At 41.5% G+C, this 16,239-nt stretch overlaps 2 protein-coding genes across 10 annotated transcripts in view; one reads left to right on the top strand and one right to left on the bottom strand.

Moving 5' to 3' along the window:
• Positions 1-914: 914 nt before the first annotated feature.
• On the bottom strand, positions 915-12,283 carry Polr3f (RNA polymerase III subunit F). Its single transcript, XM_021193600.2, has 9 exons — positions 12,100-12,283; positions 11,210-11,327; positions 7,707-7,774; positions 6,926-6,993; positions 5,728-5,840; positions 4,190-4,333; positions 3,888-3,995; positions 2,892-3,083; positions 915-1,668 (listed from the first exon to the last, which is right to left on the bottom strand). The coding sequence occupies exons 1-9, from the start codon at positions 12,159-12,161 to the stop codon at positions 1,591-1,593; spliced, it is 951 nt and encodes a 316-aa protein (XP_021049259.1). The 5' UTR covers positions 12,162-12,283; the 3' UTR covers positions 915-1,590.
• A 307-nt stretch (positions 12,284-12,590) lies between these two features.
• Dzank1 (double zinc ribbon and ankyrin repeat domains 1) overlaps positions 12,591-16,239 on the top strand; it is a 56,584-nt gene continuing 52,935 nt past the window's right edge. For 8 of the 9 annotated variants that reach the window (XM_029536600.1, XM_021193872.2, XM_029536598.1 and 5 more), the window contains exons 1-2: positions 12,591-12,738; positions 14,363-14,479. In XM_029536600.1, the coding sequence (XP_029392460.1) occupies positions 14,371-14,479 (109 nt within the window). In that variant the 5' untranslated portion in view covers positions 12,591-12,738; positions 14,363-14,370. Of the gene's footprint in view, positions 12,739-12,789; positions 13,083-14,362; positions 14,480-16,239 lie in introns of those variants that run through there. The other variant, XM_029536594.1, reaches the window with a different exon arrangement.

The raw sequence follows: 16,239 nt of genomic DNA, 5'->3' as shown, positions 1-16,239 counted from the left end.
AGGAGTTAAGAGCACTGACTGCTCTTCCGGAAGCTCCCAAGATCAAATCCCAACAACCACATGGTGGCTCGCAAACATCTGTAATGAGGTCTGACGCCCTCTTCTGGAATGTCTGAAGACAGCTACAGTGTACTTACAGAAAAATAAATAAATCTTAAAAAAAAAAAAAAGACAGTCCACCTGCTGAGATCCTTCAAAGGCACACGGAGGCATATGGCTACCTTCTGTACACCAGCATGCCAATTAATGTCTTCCAGGGCCAAACAGCCAGGCCTGAGAAAGTGATGGCTTTCTGCTTAGACTTGTCATACCAGTTGTTTTTTGAAGAATAAGAGAAAAGGGGACCATGTGAAGACTGGTCACCACCCCTCAGAGAGTGAATGAAGGGCAATGTTCTATTTTTATGTGCGAGACAGGGTCTCTCCCTATATAGCCCTGGCTGTCCTGGAATTCACCAAGCTGGCCTTGAACTTACCACAATCCACCTATCTCTGCCTCCTGAGTAGTGGGATTCAATGAATGCATCACCACACCCTAGTTTTAAGTTTTAATTGTAGTTAAAAGATTAGATACTATCTAGTCTATCTGCTTTGACAGAACACTGTAGATTAATGGTTTATCAAGAAAATAATTTATCACGATTCTAAAAACTGGAAAGTTCCAGGTGCTAGTAGATTAACACTTAGTCAAATGAAGACTCGCCTCCTTATTCTTATTCCTGTGTTCTTCCATGACAGTGGGGTAACAGAACACTTTGGGTCTCTTCTATACAGACCTTAATTCCAATTCATGAGGATTCTACACTCGTAGTGTCACCTTCCAAAGGTTCCATTTATCACATTCCACATAGGGGTTAGACTATAAAATTTGAATTTGGTATTAGTGGTAGAGAGAGTCACACTACAGGCATGGAATAAGAATCTGGAAAACAATCCAGGAAATAATACAATTAAGGCATACAGAGAAAGTTACAGTCCTAACAAAAAAGAACCAGTGAGACTATTTCTTTTAGCATGGAATATCAGTGATGTGGAAACATGTCCTGGACAATAGCATTTGGGAGTGAGGTGGGTGTGGAGGCACACTCCCCTGAAAGAGTCCTACTGGGGTGAAGAGCAACAGATGGTGTGGGAAAGGAACGCCCACTTTACCACCCAGGCCCCAAGATGGCAAACATGCCCATCATCAGCTATTCCTGCCTGCACCACTTATAATTTCTTCTCAACAAAACCCAAGAAAAACCAAACAAATGGTGGTGATAAACCCGATGAGTTTTCAATGAAGTAACTCTAGTGAGCGTCTTCTCGCTCCAGCCTTTATCTCAGGACTTGGTCAACACAGGCTTGCTGGCTTCTCTCCCCGTCTTCCAGACTTCAAGGTATTTTACTTACTGAAGAAGAGACTTCCCAATTAAACTTTATTAAACTCCATCTGCTTTGTGTTCTGTCTTCATAAATAAATGTTTTCATAGCAGCAAGTCAGTATCCATTATTGTGAAGTATGCTTTCAAAGAAATTTACATTCCATCATGAATTGTTTGCTCTCCATGAAGTTCAGTTTGCCAAATGTACATAAAGTGCACAGCTCTCATTAAAATTCGAGCCACTCTGTCATGTAAATACAATTAGATGGTGAAATCTCACCACCTTCATGGCAGTCCTCAAAAACCTTTAAAAAATAAAAATAAAAAGTTTATATTCAAAGTCAAGTTTTACAATATCATATCCCCACTGATTTAAAGCAGTATTAAAGAAAAAGAAAGAAAACACTCTTTGAATCAGATAAGGACTGAAGAGGATATTGTAACAGTGCCTACTTTGTGGTCATGATTAACTATAAGCTTTTATATTTTGGTTTGCTTGGTTCTTTTGGTTTTTGTTTTTTAAGGCAGGGTCTTAATATGTAATCCTGGCTGTCATGGAATTCACTATGTAGAACAGGCAGACTTCAAACTCAGAGATCCAACTGCCTGTGCCTCCCAAATGCTGAGACTAAGGTGTCCACCTCCCTGCCTGGCTTGGAGGCATATTAACACAGCATGGAGGATGAACCCATTCACCTGCCCTTTTACCTGGGTAAAGGCTATCAGCAGGTACATAGGAATGAAGGAAGTGAGCACTACACTTATGGACAATCTAGTTTTTACTAAGTTGAAGATATTCTGTGTTTAACTATCTTCATAGGGTGCTAAGTAGAATTACCAGAATGTTGGCTTCTGTCTAGGAGTTGAAACTGGGTCACAAAGAGCTCAGGGGTACAGACAAAGGCTATCATAACGCATATGGCATGGTAGCAGCCACAAGGATAGGAAGTGCCTTTTGCTCCCTATAGCTTCAGGAATGAATGAGCAAAAGTGCTAAGGAATACTGGGAAAAGCATATTTATTCTAAGTGATATTTTCTGCTTAAATTTAACTTTCTTTTTCCTGGGCGGGGGTTGGGTACTAGGGAATCAAATCTGGAGAAGAGAGGACCTGTGTACACTAACCACGTGCTCTGCCACGGAGCTACACCTACCCCGAAGTCCCCTCACTCTTTAGGGGGAAGAAATAACATCACTAGCTCCAAAGACACAGGAAGGATTAGAATATGTTTAGTTCATAGTGAGTTTTCAACAAATCTCATTTCCTTTCCTACAGAGAAGAATGGTTGGTCTCTGAAAATGTACCCATTTCAGGCCCAAGAATAGAAGGGCATGTTCCTAGCCTGAGTGTTCCAAGAAAGAATGTAAGTCCTATTCATTAGCAATCTGTGAATCCATCAAGGGTCGGGGGGGAGGGGTTGAATAGCTCATGTGGCACTTACAGGTGGAAAGCCTGCGGTGCCTGTTGATTCTTTATGGCATCTGCATATGATGGAGAGAGAAACCACAGTGAAACAGCTTTCACTTACGGGGCAGAGTCCACAGGGTGCCCGGACCACGCCTGTAGGTGGGAGGATTGGGTTGACTGCCCTGTACAGTTTCATGTGGCCATCTACGCTGCCAACAGTGCCTTCCTTCGCAGCAATGATAGTCATTTCCACTTTGCCATCATAAATGAGTGTGTTCAAGATGGTTTCAATGTCCTCCATGGACAACTCTACCTAGAAAGCAGTATATAGAAAGCATGTATGAAGGACATGAACCATCCTTTCAGAGAAGGTATTACAAACAGCAGTGGTCACAGCTGCTCAGTCAAGCTGCACAGCCATGCTCTGGGGAAGAGTAATGGAAGGCACAAAGAAGGTAAGTTAACAGTCCCCATGAGCACAAATCACTGACATGCTGAGGACAGACGTCTGTCTTCAGGCTAAGCCTCACACTGATGTCATCATTCTTTAAAAGAACACCTACAAGGCTTATGAAGTGACATTTCTTGGCAACCAAAAACCCACAAAGAAATCTCTCTCCCCAAGAATTTGATGGACATTTTTAAAATGTTTTTATAGAGATACACTTGAGACATGCAGTAACTTGAGTTCCTAATTTTTTATCAATGAGAAATCTGGGAAGAGGGAACTGAAAATGACTTCTCCAAATGCCACTTTGGCTTCTTTGCAGACCATGAAAAGCATTAGCATCCTTATGTAAAGGTCTTCAAAATAGTGCTTCCATTTGATTAAGTAAGAAAGTATCAATAAGTCATACGAACACTGTAACAAACAACTATCAACACAGTCAAGAACTTATTAGAACATTTTCTCTGTGAACAGCACCGCCAGGACTGTACTGAGAAGAGCTCACCAGAGTCACACACCATAAGGGCCTCTGCCTACCGTAGGACAGTGCTTTTCCAAAGTGGGTTCAGCAGGATGTGTGCCTGAAAGGGCGGCTGGGTGAAGCCCAGCAAAGCTACAGCCGTGTGAGGAGAACTAGAGCACACAGACAGGGCAGAAACAAGCTCTCACCTTGCTGATGCCCAGCTCACAGATGTACTTCCAGACTTCATGTGAGGATGCAAATGAACTGTTTCTTTGTATCACTGGATTCTGTTTACTTTCTCTTGCTGTCTCTGCCTATAAGATCAGAATAGGAGGCTCCAGCAAAAATGCATGTTAGTGCTAAAGTTCTGTGCCATGCCAACAGAAGCACATATGGTAAAAATTTCCAAGTTTTAGGGTTTGAGATCGTATACAACATGATATACAAAAGTCAATCTTTCACAAAGCCACCTTTTTAAAGGATTTGTGATGTTTCCTTAATGACTCACCTTGCTTTGTAGGAATTTGAAACACTGTTGATTAAGCACCTCAACAAATTCAGATTCAAAATCCTGGTCACTGTACCAGGCACCGCCAGTCACAGATCGATCTGGCTGCAAGTTATAGAGCATATAAACCTTCTTTTTGGAAGCCTAGGAAAGAATACGAACAGATCATTTCTTTATAAACTTTTCTAGAAACTAAGCTTGAACAGTTAAGTTTATATTTTAGAACACTTTTCAATGTACAGAATTACTGCAAAGATAGCAGAGTTACTGAACTTGGAACTGTCCTCTAAAGAGATGGCCATCTTCAAGGGGAACTATACTGCAGCAGCACTGTCCATGGTCTGCTGCTATATATGTATCAGAAGCCTCACAGGAAGGGAAAGAACACTGCTTCAGATACATTTTCCTTTGCCTTTCCTTTTATAGACACCATTCATTTCTACAAGAACTCAAGTTAGTCCCTATTCTTCTATCCCCCAGTAGTGTGGTTTCCAAAATTCTGTCACAGTTCATTTAATTTTAAAAATTACTTACTTAATGTGTGTGGGTATTGGTGTGTGTCTTGGCTATTCCCCACAAAGTCTAGAAGAGCGTGTCAGATCCCCTAGAACTGGAGGTGCAGATGGTTGTGAGCTACCATGTAGGTTCTAGGAATTGAACCTGGGTCCTCTGGAAGAGTAGTTAGTGCTCCTAACTGCTGAGCCACATTCAACTGCTAATTTCTACATTCCACTCTGGCATCCCCATAATGTCTAAGTAGCTCTTGTTTTTAATATTTTAAGACTGGCCCTTTTGGGACCTCTCTCTCAAAATGAAATAACACAGTACAATGAAGATTACTGTTAAGGCTTTTGTTTTATAGAACAGTTTAGCTGCCCCAAAACATCTCCTGTGCTTCCTCTATTCTCCATTCCCTAGACCTTAGCCCTAAGACCAGCAAACATTGAACTTTTTACTCTTTCCTACAACGTCACCTAGTTGGAATCACAGTGCTGCCTTGTCAGTATGATTTCTCACACCAACCAATAAGCATTGAGACCACTCTATGTCTTCACAATAGGTCAACTTGCTTATCACCCAATATTCCAGAAAGAAAGAGAAAAGGAACCACAAATTTGGTGTAAGAGACACAGGCAGGGATCTTTCTCTAACTTGTTCATTAACATACTCCAAGTACAAAACAGTACCTGTCATATTCCAATCACCAAGCACTTGTTGAGTGAGACAGTGTGCTAGGAGAAACTGAGCTATCTCATACAACATAACAACTAGGGCGTGTACTCAAGGCTCCAGACTCTTTTCCATAGAGCACAGGACAAAGTTGGGAACAGGCAAGACATCAACAGTCCAGTATGCAGCAAGTTAAAGTCAGCAAACAGGAGCTACACTTTTAGTCTTTTAAGAAAAACAAAACAAAACAAAAACAACAAAACCATTTGTCTTAAATCCCACATAAACTAAGGAATGAGGCCAACACCATGGCCAGCTCGGCGGCCTTAGTGAACTACACGGTGGAACCCCAAAAGCCATCTACTCACTGCTACAGACTTCACGGCTTTAATTAACTTTTTACTTTCCAAGTTCTTGAGAATTTTGTTGATTTCTGTTAACGGCAAGTTACTTTTGTACCGAATATCTCTGCTCCATATTCCTGTAAGAAAATAGGAAAGCTGAGAGCACATCATTTAACTCAAAGTTCAGAACTGTTTTCAGAAACTAAAGCCTTAACAAACCAAGCCAAACCAAACACTGGGATAAAGACAGAGTACAAGAGCCAGTGATAAAGTACATGCTTTATATTCTAACTGAACATTTCCTGGAATCTTGGTGTGGTTTTGGTTTGCTTGGGGTGTTTTGTTTTGTTTTGTTTGTTTGTTTTTTGAGAGGGCCTCACTATGCAGCTGCTGTACCGACCATACTGGCCTTGAACTCAGAGATCCACCTGCTTCTGCCTCTCCTCGTACTAGGATAAAGTGGTGGATCACCACCTAGAGGGGCATTTTCTAAAATATATATATATAGCAAGAACATTTTTGTAATGAAAAAACAAAAAAACCCCACTAAACAAACCATGAACACTGTTGAATTAGCTTATATCACATCTCCTTTCCGATCTTTTACCCTAATCTCAATTTCCTGATAGTTTCACTTCGGCAGTGCACACCTTTAATCCCAGCACTTGGAGGGCAGAGGCAGTGGATTTCTGAGTTCAAAGCCCGCCTGATCTACAGAGTGAGTTCCAGGACAGCCAGGGCTACACAGAGAAACCCTGTCTCGAAAAAAACAAGAAAAAATGAAAACAAACAAACAAAAACCAAAAAAAGACTGTAAGTGAAAAGGAACTTAAATTTGAATCATGCTCATCTGCCATCTTCAAACATGGGGGTTGGGGGGATACAAAAGTTTAGCTGCTTCAATTCATGTATATCTATTATTTAAACATTCTACTTGTAAGAAAGAAAAAAAATAAGGCTATGGTTCTTAAACTCAATAAACACCCATTGGGGGAAGTTTTGAGTTTTCTTTCAAACAAAGTAAGTTGTACATGAAGAAAGAGACTATGTACAAAATATACATGCTTAGCTGCATGTAACAGGACATGCCTGCAATCTCGAATATCAGGAAGACCAGGCAAGAAGATACTGAGTATGAAAGCCTGGTCTATAGGACAGGACCTTCTCTAACAACACTTTAGGTCTAGCCCTGCAGACAGCACCTCAGCCTTCCCATGCTCACCTTTATTCCCTGCATCCTCTATGATTTGATAGACCAGTTTTTCCTGGTTATCGGACCCCTTCATTTTACTGCAGAAAATAAAGCAGAATTAAAAAAGGAAAAATTGTAGGCTGTGTTATCATCTGCATGACTACTTAATTAGCAGACAAGGCTACCACATTGACTTAATTAGCAAAAAAAGGCTTATCTTAAAAAGAATGAGACAGAGCTGTGTGTAACAATATGAAAAGATGTCCAAAGTACAATAAATAATAAAAAAAAAAGTTACAGAATTGTACAGATATCATGATCCAGTCTTGTGAAAGAAAGAAAGAGAGAAGGAAAAAAGAAATTATATATATATATATAAATCATCTATGAATATTTAAATCTGTCTTGAAGAAATTATCAAGAGCAGGTCCTCTGGAAAATGGAAACACAGGACAAAAGCAGGAATGGTACAGTTTCTTCTGTGTTCTTACTTTGAGGCAGGATCTTTTTACGTATAGCTTAAATTGTCTTCAACCTCATCATCCTGCCTCCGCGCCCATGTGTCAAGACTATAGGTGTGCACCACATACTGAACTACATTATGTACATACAGTCTCACATAGCTTAGGCTGGCCCTGAACTTGCTGTGTAGCTCAGGATGGCCCTAGATTTTCTGTCCTACTTCCCAAGTGCAGGGATATGGGTGTGTGCCACAATACCTGTTACTATGTTAGCATTTGTTTTTAATATGTACATTACTTTTGCAATAAACACATTTTTCACAAAATTTAAAAAATAGATGCTTACTTACCCAGCATTCTGAGAATCCTTTATTCTGTACAAGAGGCCTGTATTACTCCTCAAAAGATCCAACTGACCCTGAAGTATTTTAAAATATTGTAGTCAATTACTCTGGAAATATATCAATTCTGATGGCAAGTGTTACTACAGTTTTAAATATGTTGATTATACACACTATTCTGCCACCCACATTTGTCAGTTCTTCATCTGAGACTGAGGACTTTGCTTAACACCTCAAACAAGGTATTTTTAAAAACTAATATAAAGGTAGTACAAGCTAGAGATACTAATAGTGTCCCATATACTAACCTGGCTTCATAATTTGGCCAGGGCACAAACAAGTTTTTAAAAATCTATTGTATCTCTTAGCCAGTGGTGGTAGTGGCACATGCCTTTAACCCCCAGGGCTCAGGAAACAAAGGCAGGCAGATATGAGTTTTAGGCTAGCCTAGTCTATAGAGTGAGTTCCTGAAAAGCCAAGGCTATACAGAGAAACTCTGTCTCAGGGGAAAAATTATTTTATTTCTTAGTATATATGGATACTTTGCTAGCATATATGTCTGTGCACCATCTGTATACAATGCTCATGGAGGCCAAAGAAGGCATTGAATCCCTGGTATTGAAGTTACAGCCAGGTGCAAACCATCTTTATGTGGGTACTGGAAATCAAACTCAGGCCTTTGTAAGAGCAGCAAATGCTCTTAACCTGGGGGATGAAGAGAGAGCTCAGCAGTTAAGAGCACTAGGGGTTCTTACAGAAGACTGGGGTTCAGTGCTCAGAACCCACATGCAGCTTATGATAGTTTGTAACTTCAGTTCCGGGAGATCTGTGTCCTCTTGTGGCCTTTGTGGGTACCAGGCATGCATGCAGTGCATGGACAATACATGCATGCAAAACACTCACACACAATAAATAAAAATAAATCATCTTTAAAAAGTTGTTTTAGGATAATATATATAAATCCATATTGGAATCTAAGTAAGTCCAAATTATATAAAATATGAATAAATACAATTAAAATAGAATTTGTACTGATACAAATTTAGTCCAGATAAAGTATAAACATGAATATTCAACAGCATACTAAGTTAAACTATAGTTATTAGTATGTACTAATATGTACAATTTAATTCTGTGATAGGAGAATTAGGCAAAAAGGTTAACCAATGAACAAAAGGTCTCTTGTAGTGGTATTTTATATAATGAAACAAAATAAGATAAATCATGATCTATCATGCTTTTGAACCTCCTTGGGCCTGGGTAACTTGAGAATCCAGATGCATGTACCACTGAACTTGCAGAAGTTACAGGAACTATAACCAAGAGGGGGCCCTATTGCATGGTAAGAATGTAAAATAGGTTTACTTACTGGATAAACTGCAGTGCCCTCCCTTCCTCATGAAATGGCAACATGGGATCACAAAATTCAATTCAGAGGTCCCCATCTGTCCTTTATTCAGGCTATTCTGGCCACTCACTAACCTGTACTGCACCACTGTTAGGATAGCTGTTTTTTGGTTTTTTTTATTGTTGTTGTTTTGTTTTTTTAATTATTTTTATTTTTAATTGTATGTCTGCAAGAGCAGGTGCATGGGGAGGCCAGTCCAGAGTCAGAATTGGAATTCCACATGTGAGCCACCCTGACTGGAATTGAACCCACATCCTCTAGAAGAGCAGCAAATGCTCTTAACCACTGAGCCATCTCTCCAGTCCAGGATAGCTGTTTAAATGGACAACTTGTCAAGTTACAGAACAGAGGACTGAGCATATCGTGCAAGCTAGGTGAATGTTCTACCTCTGAGCTACACTCCAAACTCAAGGGGAAACACACAGCTGACGACAGCGCTGTGACGACAGTACTGTGTGACGACAAACAGCACTGTGTGACGACAGACAGCACTGTGTGACGACAGACAGCACTGTGTGACGACAGTACTGTCTGGCTGGCATTAAGAGAGAAACAGGGGTGGATGCACACTCAGAGAAGGGACTGTGACCCAGCCTGGGGGCTCCAGGTCTCTTCCTGGAGAGAGCAGCAGAGCGGAGCCCTGAAGAATATCAAGGAGTCTTTCTACACAGAAAAAGGAAGCCCAGAAATCACCAACTTCTCTTCTTTGGGTGAAAACAGAAGTCACTGGCCCACTGTTTGCTTTTTTTAATTAATAAAATTTCATCGGAAAAAAGCCACACCCACCTGTTTATGAATCATTGTTCATGGCTCATGACTGCTTCTTGTTAAAATGACAAGTGATACAGTTATGACAAAAACCAGATGGGCCACAAAAGTTATTTTAATTACTACTTCATAGAGAAGTTTGCCAAATTCTGAGCCAAAAAGGTGAAGACAAAGGAATAAAAGAATCAACTATCCCTATAATCTCTGCATCTAGAGCCTTGAAGTATAACACAAGGCTGGAAGTTTGAAAAAACAAAACAAACAAACAAACAAACAAACCACAGTAATTCAGAAGAGGCCTAATGTAAGACTCTAAAAGAGTCCAAAGGAAAAAGGCATATAATGGTTTGTGAAAGAAGAGCGACATAGGAGATTTAAAGTATGTGGTGGAACATTTTTCAAATGCTGCAAGAGAGGCATTTGGGCTCTAGGATCTTGGGCTTCAGAGAAAACTCTACTGCACTGTTTCTGAAGCTGAGGCTGTGCTTCGTCCCAAAGACCCTCAGTGGGACTTCTTCCTGCTCTTGACAAGCTCAGAGTGACCCTGTGATACGCACTCAATAGGCTATTGATAACTCACAGAAAACTCACAGTGGAAATCGTTTATAGGGAATGGCTAGAAGCTAGAAGCAGGAAGTCAAACAAGTTGAGAACAGACCACACCCATGTGTCTTTTTGTGTCAATGAAGCTAATGACAATTAGTTATAACAGAATTGCATGCAGTTCCTTCATCTTGTCAAATGGCAGGCAGATGAATATTTTTTCTTCAAATTCAAACATTCTAATCCTTTCCTTGGTTTGGAATCAAGCCACAAATTTTGGCCTTACAATTAGTATGTTGGCTTACTAGAAAGGAGGCTTCTTATGCAATTATTGCTTCGTGTAATTAAGGTGGGGGAGAATTCTTGTATGTCTCCTGCAAGCTGGAAACTAGAGAAGGCCAGTGGCACAGATCAGTCGCGCAGATCAGATGCATTAGCCTAGGTGATGGAAAGTCAATGGTGTAGATGCAATCTGAAAGCCTACGGACAGAGAGTGGTGAAGGCAGAAGGCTGGTCCTGGGACTCAGAGTGGGCTGGGACAAGTTCCTCTGTCCTCCATGTCTTCTGCCTAGGCTGATACTAAACTGGATGGTGCCCATTCACTGACTACAGCCAGCAAAGCAGTTCAAATACCACATTCTACAACATCCCAGAAACAGCATATAGGCAGGTATCAAGGATCTCAGAGCCCAGCCAAGCTGACACATAAAGTTAGCCATCACAACGATGTGACAGGAAGCAATGAAAATCAGAATATACAACAAATTACATGAATTGGTTGACTTCACCTTACCATGGACAACAGTCTATTGATGGCCACTGCCCGCTGCTGGGCTTCAATGTGAGGCATTTCGTTCTGAATTACTTGGTCTGTGATTCCATGAGGGAACTGGTGGCATAATTCTATAATTCTAGGAACAACGGTATAAATGGTTTATGTCTGCTTGCTTTTAAAGGCAAATAAGGAAGATACATGATAGTTAAGCTAAAAATCTCAATGTTGTCAATGGGAATAAATACAGCAAAGTGACTCCAAGGTCTGTGGGCAGAAGGCAAATAGAATATGCGGGGAGCTGGGGGGGGGGGTATAGTGATTCACCATAACTGGAGTCTGAGAATTATCCCCTCCAAACAAACTGGAGGTATTAATTTGTTTGGAGGTGTAATAAACTTATTATCCACGTTAATAATGTTGAGAAAGTCGTCTTTTAAATGCATTATAACCTAGAAACACATGTGCGCTATGGGAGTTAAGGCGCTCACTGAACCTACTTGGCTCAACGGTCCTTTGTAATCACAAACTGAACCCTAGATTGGCCCGAACGTTCTCTTATAGAACTTCCCTTGGCAACCGAGCAACCCTGGATTCGAACACATGTCCAAGAACTACGGGGGGAAACGCAGGTCTCTCTCCTGGCACTGGCTGCTGGCACGTTCCAAGTGCTCTAATAGAATCCCGGAGAAGCCAGTTCCACAACGTTTCGAGCTGTCACGCTGCTCTGGAGCTTCTGAAGAGTTCTACTCTCCCTAATCGGGAGGGGGGCGCCCAGACACCCCGCAACCCCGCTCCCGCGTGCTCCACCAGTCTGTCCCAGCCTCTCCCCCGGGACTGAAAGAGAGAAGGGGTCCGGCTACCCAGCTGACTGCTCGCCTAGCGTCGGGAACCTGGCTTTCCCGAATTACCTGTTTTCTATCTCCACCGGATCCGCGTCCGGCGGCTGCACCTTCACCTTCACCTCCGCCATGAGAGCAGTTTTCGAGACTAGAGGCAAAGTGGCCCCTCGGAGCGCGCTGGAAGTCTCGGGAACCGGTGGAGGCGCGCGCCGGGGACCGAGGCGTGAGAGAGGCGAGGGACCTTCTTCATCCGGTCGCGCTGGGCCTTCTTCATCGGATCGGCTTGGGGCGCCCGTGATGTGCCTGTTCCGCCTCGCTCGGCAGGGTCGCCACAACGACTCCTGTGGTCTCAAATTTCAGTGCTTGTCGGACGAGAGCCTGTGGCTCCAGTACGCACCCTTCAGCCTCTTCCAGCCGCTGAGAAGGCATATTCTTGGACACCTACAAGAAAGTGTCGCAGAAGGATCTGGAGGCGGGTACCAGACGGAGGCTGCAGCCAGAGACAAGGGCGGGGCTGGTTGCTAGGCTGTCGATTTCCCTGCCAATCATCTGCTCGGCTCCCGATGGGCGGGGCGCGACTCGCAGCGTCTGTGGTAACGCAAGCTGCAGCGGAGGAGCAGGGGTGAGACCGTGAGAAACCTGACAACGGGTTGGCGGCTGCGGTGCTGCGTCGGGGGTCCTTATCTCTGTCCTTGAGGCTGGAGAAGGGTGAGGAGAAGGGCATCTCTCACTGGGTTGGGAGGGAATTAGGCATCTCTGACTGCCTCGCGAGGCCAGAGGACATGACGCAGGGTCTGGGTCCTGGTTTGGGCAGCGAGGAGAATGTTCAGGTGAAGGCTGGTGGCATGACACTGACACCAGGCTGCGGTGTGGACCTAGCGAATCAGCCATCTCTATCGCCTTCCTGTGAGGCCCAGTGACCACTCCAGATTTCCAAGAGCAGCTAATAGCTAACCGTGAGCACACCAGTCTCGAACCAACGGTGTTTATTTAGAATCTAGTTTTCAGCTATCTTTATTTTAACTGACTCTCACTCGAAGGAAAATGTGAAGGTAGGCAAATCCCTCCACATCCAGCGTCATTTTTGAAGGGTCAGATACCTGTAGTTTTTATTCTTGGCCCTCAATCTGGAACAATCCAAAAAGGCATTAAATTCGTCTTTTAAATAGAATTATTTCACTTTCCAGAACAAGGTGTGTCAAAACGCAAACATGTTCACAGCAACATGATCAGAATTTCTACTACCATTAAAAAAAAAAAAATGACCTCACCATTGAACAACAAATTGTTACATGAAAAATTGTAAGCTAGGCATGGTGGCACACGCCTTTAATCCCAGTCCTTGGAGTCAGAAGCAGGTGGATGTCTGTGATCTGGAGGCCAGCCTGGTCTACGGATCGAACTCCATAACAGCTAGGGCTGTTACACGGAGAAACTCTGTCTGTGCGCGGGGGGGGGGGGGGGGAGATGAGGATGCAAAATGTTGATTATAAAAGTGAGATGAATATGTACGGAGAAACTCTGTCTGTGCGCGCGCGGGGGGGGGATGAGGATGCAAAATGTTGATTATAAAAGTGAGATGAATATGTACATTATAATTGAATAATTATGTAGCCAAAATCATTGAAGCAACAGTGCAAGTTGCAAATACTGGATTAAGAGGGCTCCTCCTCACCTCAAAGAAAAGACCCATAAGGTTTCTGCCCTGCTAGTTATTTACAAAAGAGCAGAGCGAATAGGAAATGTTGTTGGTTTATATCCATGTCAACTTCCTTTCTATTGAGAGCTGATGTTCTGCAGTCTTGGCGGTATATTTTCCAAAATACAATATACTGCGGTGGTTTGCAAAGGTAAGACTGGGGGGGGGCTTAGACCCTCTTTTAAGATTTGGCTCTAAGTAATTCATGCTACGTGCAGAGTTACTCGCTCCCCTTATGTAATGAGTTCCCTTGAAGTCAGGAGAGTGAGTGTGTGTGCGTGCGCACGCGTGCACTGGCTGAAGGCAGTGAAGAGTGAATGATCTCGTGGGAACTGAGCTCAGAGCGTCAGTGGTGGACTTGCCCTTTTAAAGCAGCTTCAACCTCCTAGCGAATTCATCTGTTTGTCTTTATTAGATGTAAAGTGTTTACGTGAATATCCAACACCAGACCTCAAGAGCAAGCATACAGCCAACATGTAATAATTTCATTAATTAAACGGGGCGTTATCTGTAGGTGGCATATTAATGAAATGCTCTTCAGGCTTTAATGCATTTACAATAAGTAGCACTCTGTGGTTTTCGTGTTTAGGCATAGGTTCATGATGGAATTTTTAAATCTATTTTTTATATAAGGAGAGAACATGACTGCTGGTTCAGTGTGTGCCCCTCAGATCATACCACTGCGAGTGCCTCAACCTGGAAAAGCTAACCATGAAATTGATACCAATACACTTTTGGAAATGAAATCCGGTAGGAAGCCCATGTATTTTGAATTATTTAAAGATAACATTGTCATGTTCTGTGTTCATGTGTTACTGACTGCTATCTTTGCATGTTTTCTATATTGGGGCTTTAGAAGTTGGTAAATCTTCCACATGTTGACAATGTAGTTCTTTGATGGTTTGTAGAGTGGTATGTATGTATTTGTTTTTCATGAGACAAGATCTTATGTAGCCAAGATCAGTCTTGAACTCAATATATAGCCCAGCTGAACTTGAATTTGCATCAATCCTCCTGTCTCAGCCAGGAGACAAACAGGTTGGTAGTGGCAACATCCTCTTGACTCACATGAGTCAAGGTTAGATATTCAGTCGTGTTCCCAACCTTTCTCAGGATGCTCATTACTTTTCTGAGATAATAAATTTGGCCTACAAATACAGATTTTCCAGTATAAACAGTTAGAGATTGGATTTCAGTTTGACAACCTTGCTGGCCCTGGACACGTTACTTAATTTTTCTGAGTGACAGTGATCTCATGCTAAGATGGGGCAACCAAACCTACCACCTGTAGACACTTGGAGGATTAAATGAGTGACCGTATACTGGTATATATCCATTGTCATATCTGAGACATGCAAGATTTAGCTCATAAAAAAATTAACTATTAAATCTGTTATATGCTTATATATACAATCTAAATAAGTCTCATAAATAAGATATATAAAAATATTTGTATTGAGAGGTTTAGATTCCAATTATATATGTATCTATTTAATTTTGATAGTTTAAATATATAAAAATTATTTATCTGCATTTGTAAAGCTACTTCTGGGCTCCTTAGTCAAAGATTTTTAAGAATAAGCTATATATTGTACCATGTTCTCTTTTATCTGAAAGGCTAGTATGTTTAATAATTTAAACATATGAACTTACAACTCTTAGGAGAAGTAGGGCTATTATTGAAATGTGATGATACGAATGATAGGGGTTTCTATATTCTCTAATATTTAAATGTCAAATAAAGAGTTCCCTCAGTTCAGTACTAAAGAGAACAATAAGCCAATGGGCAAAAGAGGTAGTTATGTGGAGCGTGCCCCTAATGCCAACATTGGGGAGGACAAGAGAGAACTGTGAATCTGAGGCCAATCTGTGCTGCCTCATGAGACCCTTTGGGGTACTCAAAATAGAGGCAAAGATGTGTATACACATGGAGATGAAAGGAGAGAATTTGATTCAACATAATATCTATTAGCTTATAATAATATTAAATAAAATAAATCTTAACTATTACAGAAACAAAGTAGTAGATAGCACTTAATATTAAATCTGCTTATATGTGTATATGCATATAAGAATGTAAATATCAGTCTAAAGAACTTTTATAGATAAGACATATGAACAAATATTTATATTAAAAGACTTAGACATATATATATATATATATATATATATATATATATATATATATATATATATTTATGAGAGGATAGGGAAGGAGGGATGAAAGAAGGAAGTTTAACAGCAGAGAGTTTGTGAGTATGACCAGGGCCCTAGATTCAATCCCCACTGCTGCAAATTTAACAAATAAAAAATAAAAGAAATAAGGAAAATAACAAATGGATGTGCAAATCTATGTATTTGCAAATCTCTGTGCAGAATCTAGACTTTATCCTTTAAAGACCTGACAGTTGGGGTGGAACCTTTGGGAGAAGGTAGGGGAGCTGTGGAATCAGGGAGGGAGGGACTAACAGGAGAGGACGACAGAGGGGTTAATGCGTAGGGCAGCGTCA

The sequence above is a fragment of the Mus pahari genome, chromosome 3 (assembly GCF_900095145.1).
Source record: "Mus pahari chromosome 3, PAHARI_EIJ_v1.1, whole genome shotgun sequence".
Taxonomy (NCBI): domain Eukaryota; kingdom Metazoa; phylum Chordata; class Mammalia; order Rodentia; family Muridae; genus Mus; species Mus pahari.
Note: the sequence above shows the minus strand (reverse complement) of the source record. Positions and strands in the feature narration are given on the sequence as shown.

What these genes read in the sequence shown, in the direction of transcription:
- Polr3f (XM_021193600.2), bottom strand. Translation starts at nt 12,161, where the DNA reads ATGGCGGAGGTGAAGGTGAAGGTGCAGCCGCCGGACGCGGATCCGGTG. An exon ending in CCGGTGGAGATAGAAAACAG is followed by an intron (nt 11,328 to 12,099) that starts GTAATTCGGGAA and finishes CGTTGTTCCTAG; the next exon opens with AATTATAGAATTATGCCACC. An exon ending in AAGCCGTGAAGTCTGTAGCA is followed by an intron (nt 4,334 to 5,727) that starts GTGAGTAGATGG and finishes ATTCTTTCCTAG; the next exon opens with GCTTCCAAAAAGAAGGTTTA.